Here is a 12,174-nt window from a genome sequence, read left to right on the forward strand (position 1 = left end):
TTCCCCCATAAGATAAATAGACATGCTTTCCCATTTAGATCTGGTCTCTTATACTATTTCAATTCCCAACTATATTTTTACATTCTCCGAGGGAAATCTTCTGTTTCAATGATGCGTTGCATGGCCAGCATCATTGGAACAGAGACACTGAGAGTTCTTCCCAACAGTTTCCATATTATATATATTATATTATTTAATGCAAATGTTGTTTATATTAGTTTATTTTATTGTAGAGCATAGCAGGCCAACATCAGAAGATATTTCCAACACATTTGCAAAACAAAAAAATTCTCTGTAGTGTTGATTGTAAGTCTTTAATTTGTGGTTTAAAGAACTGGACAAAAAGAAAACAGAGAAAAACAAAAGTAAATGCCCCACACTATGAATCAAAAGCAGCTTCTATAGTCTGCTTAATGTTGCACTGGCTTATTTTTGCAAATCGATTAAAACAAGATCTGAGAAATTTAAATAATTGTAATAAAACAGTCGATACATTATAATCCCGGTTCAATAAATGCCACCACTTCTTTTAAATTATGAGACATTAGGAAAATCATTTGTCATTTGCAATTTGTAATTAATGACAATAAACAGTTTTTTTCTCTATTTTTTTACATGAAAGGCTGACGTTCACAACCATACGTTGTCTCATAACTTTAAAATGGTTTAAAAATTACATAGATAAGTAAAACAAACACCTTTTTAAATGTTGCCTCGACCATCAAGAGAATCAAAGTGAACTAGGATCCTATCCTTCTTACATGCTGTTGATTATATATAAAAATATAAATGCTTTAAATTCTATTACTATTATCAAAGATACAACAAAAGACATACACAACAATGTAGCCATATCTGTTTGTCATTTTGTCTCTTAGAAGTCTTTTTTTCTCTTTTAAGTCATTTTGCATCACCCTTTTTGTCAATTTGTGTCCCTTTATTGTCAGTTTCTTTTGCAACTTGAATAAAAATATATATAAAAAATATAAAATTGATAATACATTTTCTCTACCTGAAGTCATTTGATGTCTCTTTGCAGTCATTGTTTGTCCCCTTGCTGTCACTTTGTGATTCCCTGCAGTCCTTAATCATTTTGATGTCACTTTTCATCTCTTTGGAGTTGCTTTGCAAGTCTTTGCAGTCATTTTGCATTTCATTTCCTTGCAGTCCTTGTATATCTCTGTCGTCATTTTACATCTCTTTGTTATTGTTTTGATGTCTTTGCATCCCTCTGCTCTGCCCCGTGGAGGGCCTGTGTCCTAACTATCATTTATTCACCGAGTAGCACCTCAAGTATGATTTTAACCCGGTTTCAAGTTTGTGTTAAACAATGCAAACCTTCCCTTAGAGCCCGGGGTAGAAGTAGAAGTGCTTTGGCAGACTGCATCTGTCTTTGGTCGCCATCTGCCTTTTGGTTTGAACAGAAAATTCTTCAAAGCGTAGCATGACCTGTGTGGTCGAAACAAACCAGATATAACATTAGGCAGGGCCAAGACTAATACAACAAGACCACCATCATAACTGCTCCGTTTGTGGTGCTGTTGCCTCACAAACTCATGTTACTTTCTACTTACTTTTCTGAAAAGCTCATCAATGTGATCCTGACATGCGCAGGTGTTCAGTACATCAACAATATACTGGATGAGAAAAGACCCGTTTGTTGTTTGTCTGTATGAGACGGTATCTGAAGGAAAACATACATACTTTTTACTATGTACAGTAATTCATCTTGGCTGTTTTAACCCTTTGATGCACAACATGGGTCAAAAATGACCCGCGTTCATTTCCCATGTTATTTAATGCTGCTGTGTGTTTCTGTGCTATATCTTTTGATAACAACTTATTTTATGATTGAACATTCTAAATATTCTTTAAATATCTTGTTTTTGATAACAACAGATCATTATTTTCGTTTTGCTTCTCGTAATTCATAAAGAAAAAAAGTTTTTGTATTATTACATAGCTAACTACTTGGCTAAGTAGCTTGCTAAGCTAACTACTTAGCCAAGAAGTTAGCTAAGTAGCTAGCTTAGCAAGCTACTTAGCTAAATACTTAGCAAAGAAGTTAGCTTAACAAGCTACTTAGCTAAAAAAAAATGGATATGGCTCATTTTTCAACCATGTTGTGCATTAGAAGAGTAGTGACAGAAAAAGGGATTTTATTCAAAAATGAATAAAGGAAAACATAAAATTAGGATGTATGATGATCAAAAACAAACTAATTGAGGAAAACCTGGAATACTGAACGATGAATTATTGCAAAGATATAGAATATAAAAACTGTCGGGTCACTTTAGACCCATGTTGTGCATCAAAGGGTTAATGCAGATTATTAATATTAATCTTCATTGGTGCAGAATGAGATCTGATAATATTAAAGTGAACTGACCAGGGGTGCAGGAAAGAAGAGAAGTGAAGTCTTTCTCTAAGTGCACACATCGCACGTTGTCTTCCTCAATGTTGCCGTCCCCCGTAAAGTGAGACAGTTCTGGCTGTGACACATCATCACTGACCACGTCCATGTCTGCTCCATCTTTAACCAGCGCTGATCCTTCGTCCTCTGAAACACACACAGGATCATTTTAATACAGAGCATGAGAGCATTGCAAGACAATAAACCATCAAACTCAGATCATGAAAATTCTGTGTTGTACACTGTAAAAAAAATCTGTTAAATTTACGGCAAAATACCGGCAGCTGTGGTTGCCAGAACTTTACCGTAAAAAATACAGTTAGTTTCTACTGTAAATTTGAATGTCAAAATCAGCAAAGACTGTAATTTAGACTGAGTAGTCCCTTTATTTTTAGGGTAATTTTGTCCTTGTGACAGGATGGTATTTAAATTAATTATTTCTCCATTTTTCATTTCGTTTCATTTCGTATCTGTTTATTTCGGTCAATACATGTCATCAAAACAAACCAGAAAAAAACTAAAACAAAACATTGATCAAAGTAAACAACATGTAAAGAGAGAGAAAATTAATAATAGACATTTGGACCGAAAAGGCTGAAGCAGCTTATTACGCCTACCCTGTTACAACTCAAGTAAATTTAAAATTTAGAAATGTACAATCTGTTATTTATCAACAAAAGAAATAAGCAGTCACAAAAGAGAGAAAAGAAAGAAGCTTATTACTCATTACTCTAACTTATATAAATGAATCATCCTATTTTAAGTAATTTTTTGAATAAGTTAATGGTATTGCAAGTTTTCAAGTCTTTCTCCAATTTGTTCCATAAATTAACAGCTGTTACCGTGGTGCATCGTGATTTGGTGTTGGTTCTGGTTTTTAACTTTTTAAATATCCATTCATTTTACATGAAAAAAAACCCTGTTTTCTACAGTTTAAAAGTTTTGCACTATTCCTTAATTTACTGTAATTACAACCTACTACGGTGATATTACATTTTTAATTTTACGCCCTGTTTCTGATGCAATTTGACAGTGTTTTACTGTAATTTCTACAAACATTTTTTACAGTGTATGTGAGAATAGATGAGAATCACCTCCTCTGCAGGCCTGGATGATGATGACCTTGGGTTTGTCCAGCAGTGCTGGACAATTCTTTGAGTTCAAGTGTTTATAAATGTTGTTAATGGGGAACACATCCTCACATGTGTCTTTTTTCCAGTTAACACCGAGGATAGTTCCCAGTTTCCCGTGAGACATGATAACCACCACCACGCTGTCCGTCTCTTTAAGTTTCTGATGTTTGGAGAACTCAATTACAGCATCATTAATTGCCTGTGACAACAAAAAAAGTCAGAATTCAGTTATTGCATCACTGAATTAATCAAATGTAATATAATATAAAATAAGTGTGTTTCCGTGTAATAAAGGTACCTTTCCTGTGAGGTTTGTGTGTTTCACCACCTCGTATCCCAGAGCGGTGAGCAGCTTCTCCATGTTCTCCTCGTCCGTCTCAGCCCCTCTTCTGTTCATTCTCACATCACTAAACTTTATATTAGTGATGAGCAGGGCCACACGGTTTTTCATGGAAAGTTTGCTCGCAGGGTAATTCTGAAAAACAAATTTAAAGAAACAAAGTCAAATAAATCTACTATATGTCTAGAAGTGTGTAAATGTGTCATTTAAAGGGATAGTTCAGGGTTTTTTTTAAGTGGGACTGTATTAGGCACTTATCCATAGTCAGTGTATTATCTACAGTAGTTGAGCTTACTTTAAAGAATCTAGGAAACCGATTGCACTAAAAAAAGGTAAGTAAATAAAACTGATAGTCTTAACTTAGGTTTACTTGATATTTACTTGTTAAGTTTACTTTAAACTTAAGTGTATTTACTTAGTTTTTTGAAGTTAATTAAACTTAAAAACAGCAAGTATTATAAACTTGATCTTTCTAATTGTTACCAACTTAAATAAGCCACGTTAGTCTGACTTAACTGAACAGTTGTGTTAACTTATTTTTGTTAAGTTATTAAACTTAAAAATAGCAAGTATAATGAACTTGATCTTTCTAAGTGTACTGAACAGAAGCTAAACTATGTACTGCTGTGAATGAGCCACCTAAAAAAATCAAAACTGAATTTTCAGAATTAAATCACTGCTTTAAATTGATGTCAAAGGGAAGGAAATGAAGCTTTGATATCGATCTCTGCTCTCTTCAAAGCCACCAGACTCCACTGACAAAACAGCACTTTTACCTTCAACCACATGGGAGTTGTTGTTCTACTGCTGCCTCCATTGTTGTGTGACTTTGTGGAACTATTTTAAAGACAAACTCACACATTGAAACACACAAACAAACTGATCGAGGCAGCAGTAGACGAACAACTCCAAGGCAGAATCTAGTGGCTTTAAGGAGATCACTGATAGAAAAGTGTCTTCAGTTCTCCTCTCTGATGGGGAGGTTGCTGCTCCTCCAAGCTGGAGGTGCCTTCTACTGCAGGTAACACACTGGCTATGAATAAGTATCTCATACGACCTCTCCCTTTAAGACCAAGTGAGATACTTGACATGGATTTTATGAATGACTAACATTTCTATCATTGACTTTCTCCTTCCAGAACTTCTCGGTGGTTGGCCTGAGAGTGGATGACCATCCTTGGTTCATCTGTGGCTCTGGAGCTGGAAACCACAAAACATTTCTGTTCAAAATTATGTACTCTTTTGTTTATACATGTGTATTCAAAGCAGTGTCCAAATGTACTAAAAAAAAAACTAAATGTATGTGTGCTCACCCGGCTGATCAGGTTGATCAGTGGACAGACCAAGTTCAGCGTAAAGTGTCGGATCATTGCTGAGAAGGTGATCCATCATCTTCCTGCTGGCTGCATCTCCTTTCTTCTTCATGGTGTCAATGAGGACGCGTGCCTTGTCTGCTCTGGCAGGGTTCTCCTCCAGTATTGACTCTTTCTCGCCTTCATTCAAGACGTCGCCTACAAGGTCGTCCAGGAGCTGCTTCAGCACTGTGTTGGACACCTTATCCACAAACTTACGTCTCACTCCGGCAAGCTCAGCTGAAAGAGTGAATACAGAACAAACGTGAATTTCAACAGATGTAACTAATCATATTTTTTTCATGTTAAATCTTGATCTGAAAGTAACTAATGCTGGCAGCTAAATGTAGTGAAGTAAAAAGTACAATATTTGCCTCTATAATGTAGTGAACTTTAAGTATAACGTTTCATTTGTGGAAATACTCAAATAAAACACACGTAGCTCAAAACTGTACTCAAGTGCAGTAAATGTACTTAGTTACATTCCACCACTGGTTGGATGCTCTTTATTAGCTTTAGCTAGGTGTACCTAATAAATTGGCTACTGAGTGAGAAGTACAAGTTCAAGCCATTTTTTAATGTCTGAGTTAGAATCATAAATCACTTTATTAGGATAAAGTATTTGTAACATTTTGACAGTTTATTAGTTGATACTCTATCAGTATGTATGCACTACTTTAAGTGCATACATGGACCAAATACAACATAGTTTCTTATTATGGCCTCGGGGCAATCTCACCAGTATACAGTATATCTGTAGGGACCAGTGCTGCACTACTGTTATACTGTGGATTTCTTCTTCTTCCTCTTCCGGACGCAATTTCGTCCCGCTACTAGTCCTACAACTTGAAGAGTTGCAGGACAAATTATACATCAAAACGTGCGGTTTGATCGGGATCGGTGTGCTATTACTTTTCTCTACAGAATGCTAATTTTTTGCGACGTAAGTCGCGAAAAACTGCCCAAAATTTTGCATTGAAATGAATGGGACGGCCGACAAAAAATGAGCGAAAAAGAACAATAATTGGAGATTTTTAAACGTCTACTTCTCCGGCATAATTTCACCTAGAGACTCCATTTAAACTTTAAACAGTAGACACAAGTCTTGTGTATCGGTGTATTAATCCACATTTCGATAGGTCATATAGTTTTTTATCAATCCCTGTTCAATGACCATGATCATTTTTGGAGAAATTCTGAGATTATAATTGGTGTGTATTGCACGGAATGTTCGTGTCACAGTGTGTGATGTCATCGCCAGAGTGTAGAGGGAGAGAAGAAATTGTCAAAAAATGTATTTGAAAACTGCGCTCCAGACCGCAAATTTCACTCTACAGAGATAATTTATACATAGAAACGTAGGTAAATTTGTCTTCTCCCTCACAATCCTCTGGTAAAGCTGTCAGAGTTATAGTTTGGGCGTAGGACGCACAGATGCGCCACCAACACCAGCCTCATTGGCTCCCATATTAAAAACGCAGGGAGATTTCAGAAAAAAGGGACATTTAACAGTTTTTTTAGATCGCTCTAACAAAGCTATTTTTTCATTTTTCTTAAAAAAAACATATGTAGACGTTCAGGAAGAACTCAGGACGCTCAAAGTGAAGTCAGATCAATGATAGGTATTTTGGTTTTGCCAAAAATGCTTTCTGTTCGAGGCCAGAAATGTCAGTCTTTCCACCTCTGCTGTCACTATGCCGGAACAGGTGCCAGTTAATTCTGTTGATTGCCTTTGATCTTTGATGTGATTACAGTTACAGACACACACACACACACACACACGCGCGCGTGCGTAAGCGTGCACACTCCTCACACATGCATACAAATGCTTCAAACACACACGTGCACACACAGACACACACACACACACACACACACACACACACATTTTGAGGTTAAAGGGCATAGTTTGAATTTCTGAAGAATCTCATCATAGTGTACACACACCGGCAGTAGCCCCCGTGGCCCTTTCAAAATTTCCCCAGAGGAAATTTTCTAGTTATGTTTACTATGCAAATGAAGTGTTACAGAAATATAAATGTATTATCCAAATGAGCATTAATCCATAGTGACGTGGTCCTTTCTTAACCCTTTGATGCACAACATATAAACACCTTCTAATACACAACATGGGTCAGAACGGCTCTGTACCGCGGACATTGAACTGCTGGCGGTGGGAATGCGACCGTATTATTTGCCGAGGGAGTTCACGTCCACCATGTTTATTGCTGTCTACATCCCCCCATCAGCTAATGCAGCAGTGGCCTGTGAAGTCATCAGCACTGTCACTGCCAAACTACAGACTGAACACCCGGATGCATTCATGGTTATTACAGGACATTTTAATCATGCCTCTCTGGGCAAGACATTAAATAACTTCCATCAATATGTTGACTGCCCCACCAGAGACAATAAGACGCTGGATCTCCTGTATGCTAACACCATGGATGGTCATGTTGACCCCAAAGTATGTTCCTCTTGTGAAAAGGCAGCCTGTGAACACCAGGACGGTGAGGAGGTGGACACACGAGGCCTCTGAGGCACTGCAGGACTGCTTTGGGTCGACAGACTGGGATGTACTCTGTGAGCCATATGGGGAGGACATTGATAACATGACTGACTGCATCACAGAGTACATCAAATTCTGTGAGGACACCACCATGCCAGCCCGGACCGTACACTGCTTCTCAAACAACAAGCCCTGGATTACCAGTGACCTGAAGGCACTTCTGAACAAGAAGAAGAGGGCTTTCATGTCTGGAGACCGAGAGGAGCAGAGGAGAGTGCAGCATGAACTCAGGGAGATGCTGAGGACATGTAAGGACACCTACAGGAGGAAGCTGGAGGCCAAACTCCAACAGAACAGTGTGAGGGATGTGTGGACTGGAATGAAGCACATCACAGGGATGAAGGGGAAGGACAGGCAGATGTCAGGGAGCCTGGACAGAGCAAACCAGTTTAACAGCTTTTTTAACAGGTTTAGCTCACCGCCTGCCACCCCTTCTACACCCCCTGCCCCCCACACACCCACACTGTCCCGAATGGCTCCCCCCTCCCCCCAGCATTCTCCAGTGCAGCACCTCTCCATCTGCCCCCCCTCCTTCTCCCCCCCCCCTCCTCCTCCTACACTGATGACATCTGCACCAACCCCCCCTCAGCGGTGACTACAGGCCAGGTGAAGAGGCAGCTGGAAAGACTCCATCAGCGTAAAGCTGCAGGTCCTGATGGTATCGCACCCAGGATCCTGAAGACCTGCGCCAGCCAGCTGTCTCCTGTACTAGGCCTGGGCCGATAATCAATAAATCAATTAATCGCACGATAAATTAAATGAACTCAATAATTTTGCCGGCCTCGATATATCGCCATGCGCATGCGTGTTTGTTTTCCTCGTCTGTTGCCTCCAAGCAGGCTGGATGACAAGAGGGTTCACTCTGTGCTCGATCTCAGCACCTGGGCGCTTTTGTTCCATAGCAGAATGAGCGGAGTGAACCCTCCTGTCAGTCATCCAGTCTCTTTGTCTCTGTGGGGAAGGCTGGGCCACTAGCATTGGCTACACACAGAGTGCAGCAGGTGAGCCTCGTGCGGAGCAATGCCAGGAAAAAAGATGATTGCAAAGCCAAACGCCACAGCCCCGGTGTGGGAATATGTCGGTTTCAAACCGAATGAAAAAGGTGAGCCCATCAACACACGGACCAGCCTGTATGCCCAATTTGTTCAAAAGTGGTGGCAACAAAAAAAGCCACCACAACAAACTTGCATGCCCATCTAAAGCAGAACCACCCGACCCAGTTTTCCCAGCTGGGGAAAAAAACTGCAGCTGGAGATGCAGAGCCTTCGTCCCGACAGTCAACACTGGTCGACAAAGTAAATATAAACGCTGTGCGCTCACAGAAAGTGGAGTTTGCTACATCGCAAAATAAATGCTGCCCTTTTAAAAAAAAAAAATGTTTGTTTTATTTATTTAGGATATTTAAACGTTCTTAAAATTACAATTACAATGGTAAAAAACACTGAGAAATAAAAGTGTATTGTATTTGAAAGGGTGTGCATTATTATGATATATTATCATGTTGACAATAATATCGTTTATCGGCAATAATTTGTGGGACAATATATCGTCCAGCAAAATTTGTTATCGTCCCAGGCCTATCCTGTACTAGGACACCTGTACAACCTGAGTCTGAGTCAGGAGAAAGTCCCGCTGCTGTGGAAGACCTCCTGCTTGGTCCCAGTCCCCAAGAAGTCAAGACCATCTGACCCAGCAGACTACAGACCTGTCGCCCTCACATCTCATGTGATGAAGGTCCTGGAGAGACTGGTCTTGGCCCAGCTGAGGCCACAGGTGAGGACGTTTCTGGACCCCTTGCAATTTGCCTACCAGCCCCATTTAGGAGTGGACGATGCTGTCATCTACCTGCTGCAACGAGCCCATTTGCATCTGGATGGTGGAGGAAGCACTGTGAGGATCACATTCTTTGATTTCTCCAGTGCTTTCAACACCATTCAACCTCTGCTGTTGGGTGAGAAGCTGCGGGGGATGGGTGTCGACGACTCTAGGATCTCCTGGATTACTGACTACCTGACAGGCAGGCCACAGTTTGTCCGTCTGGGCAGTGTCCTGTCTGATGTGGTGGTCAGTGATACAGGAGCTCCGCAGGGAACTGTGCTTTCTCCCTTCCACTTCACTCTTTCACCACTAACATTTTTATACTGTATATTCATATTTATTCTGCACTGGAATTCTATTCTACTCCTTCTTTAGACACTTTATATTTTATTGTATTTTTATATTTTATTGCTTGAAGTATACCTAGGTTGTTCTTTTTACTTAATTGTGTTGTTATTGTCTATGTGTGTAATGCTGCTGCTACACTGTAATTTCCCAGCTTGGGATAAATAAAGTATATCTATCTATCTAAAAGTGACCCGCATTCATTCTCCATGTTATTTCATGCTGCTGTGTGTTTGAATATCTTTTTTTTATTACAACAGATCATTATATCCATTTTTCCATTCATACTTTTATGAAGAAAAATAGTTTTTGTATTATTACATCAAGTTTACACACACGGGTCAAAAATGACCTTGTGCATTAGAAGCATAGTGATACAAAAAGTGATTCACTAAATTAACAATGTGAGTATCTGTGTAACTATGTTTGTCTTATTTTGAAGGTTTAACTTTAAAAGAGTTGTTAGAACCACCAGGTTACATTGGAAAATCACATATTTTAACATTTGAGACTTATCAGAGCCAAAAAATAATAATTTCCATTGGAAAAACACCAATTTGACAAAATAGGATAGTTAATATTTGTGTCTTCTTTGTCAGGTTTTAAATTGGTGACAACATATAAACATGGGTCAAAAATGACGTTGTGCATTAGAAGCGTAGTGATAAAAAAAAAAGGGGGGTTTTATTCAAAAAGTAAGAAATGAAAACAAAAAATTAGGATATATGATGATCAAAAACAAGTTATTTGAGGAAAATCGCAATACTGAATGATGAAATTAATTTATTGCAAAGATATAGAATATAAAAACTTAGTCTGGTCACTTTAGACCTTGTTGTGCATCAAAGGGTTAACCGAAGGACACATCCTGAATCAAATCATCATTGTGCATCACCCTTACTCTAATGTATAACCTTAAATCTATATGTTTATTATATCTATATTTGAATAATGTCCTATAGTTAGGCTACATAGTAGAGTAAGTAAGCTGCTGGAGGCTTGGCTGTGGTTTATGCTCTTCCTCCCATCATGCCAGTGGTTTTCTAACTTTAGCTGAAAAGTTAGACACGCTTTTGTTACGATTTCACATCATAGCATGAATTATTATACCACGAATGACGTCTGAATTGACTTGAATGGAATAAGACTTTATGGGTTAACCAGCGGACTTTGGACATGTCAGCGCCATAAACTCGCGTTTAGTTTGAAGGCTTGGCAGCACAAAGTAGGGCGGGCAAAGTGAAACTAAGACGTGGAAGACTACAAAAATGCAGATACAGTAAGAATTTTTGAAAAGTAAAGGAGGTGTAAGAGACCAAATAGCTTCTCCTCCATAGCACAGACCACTGACGGTAAAGGAAGCTTTAGTAGACTTTTGGCTGATCGCCTGTATAATGCTGCCAACACACTCCAAAGTTATTCTACCTGGTAAAATGTATTAAACGCGTCATCCCTTACCTGCCATCTCTCAAATCTTCAATCACAGAATGTTTAAAGTGAAGCCTGAAAGTTACACATGTAAACTCCAACTTGTAGCAGCATGTGTGCAGGCGGGTTGCGTAATGCGTACTGGCTGAGATGATAACGATGCTTCCTGTTTCATACCGAGAAACAGCCTTCTTTACATCACTAGATTACTGCTGCAGGCCAACGAGGTGTGGCTTTATAAAAAAAAAAAAAAGACAGAGCCAATGCTCCTATGTGTCAAGGTGCTGATCCCAGGAGAGTGTGGGATTTTATTATCCAAGATATTGTATTATTTAAAGAAAAAAGGCCCATCTCCCTATCTCAGTCTGTAAAAACAGAACAATATTTTTACATTCTCCGAGGGAAATCTTCTGTTTCAATGATGCGTTGCATGGCCAGCATCATTGGAACAGAGACACTGAGAGTTCTTCCCAACAGTTTCCACATGCAAATGTTGTTTATATTAGTTTATTTTATTACAGAGCATAGCAGGCCAACATCAGAAGATATTTCCAACACATTTGCAAAACAAAAAAAATCTCTGTAGTGTTGATTGTAAGTCTTTCATTTGTGGTTTAAAGAACTGGACAAAAAGAAAACAGAGAAAAACAAAAGTAAATGCCCCACACTATAAATCAAAAGCAGCTTCTATAGTCTGCTTAATGTTGCACTGGCTTATTTTTGCAAACCGATTAAAACAAGATCTGAGAAATTTAAATAATTGTAATAAAACAGTC

General features: G+C 38.9%; 1 protein-coding gene across 1 annotated transcript; it reads right to left on the reverse strand.

The window, feature by feature from the left end:
* Nucleotides 1-288: 288 nt before the first annotated feature.
* On the reverse strand, nucleotides 289-11,559 carry caspa (caspase a). The gene is made up of 8 exons (XM_059331000.1): nucleotides 11,429-11,559; nucleotides 5,200-5,478; nucleotides 4,998-5,086; nucleotides 3,845-4,021; nucleotides 3,508-3,745; nucleotides 2,390-2,560; nucleotides 1,575-1,684; nucleotides 289-1,449 (listed from the first exon to the last, which is right to left on the reverse strand). Exons 1-8 carry the CDS (start codon nucleotides 11,433-11,435, stop codon nucleotides 1,345-1,347), a joined length of 1,176 nt encoding a protein of 391 aa, XP_059186983.1. The 5' UTR covers nucleotides 11,436-11,559; the 3' UTR covers nucleotides 289-1,344.
* Nucleotides 11,560-12,174: the final 615 nt, after the last annotated feature.

Source organism: Centropristis striata, chromosome 4 (assembly GCF_030273125.1).
Source record: "Centropristis striata isolate RG_2023a ecotype Rhode Island chromosome 4, C.striata_1.0, whole genome shotgun sequence".
Lineage (NCBI taxonomy): Eukaryota > Metazoa > Chordata > Actinopteri > Perciformes > Serranidae > Centropristis > Centropristis striata.

What these genes read in the sequence shown, in the direction of transcription:
- caspa (XM_059331000.1), bottom strand. An exon ending in AGAAAGTCAATGATAGAAAT is followed by an intron (nt 4,022 to 4,997) that starts GTTAGTCATTCA and finishes TTTGTTTTTCAG; the next exon opens with AATTACCCTGCGAGCAAACT. An exon ending in ACACAAACCTCACAGGAAAG is followed by an intron (nt 3,746 to 3,844) that starts GTACCTTTATTA and finishes TTGTTGTCACAG; the next exon opens with GCAATTAATGATGCTGTAAT.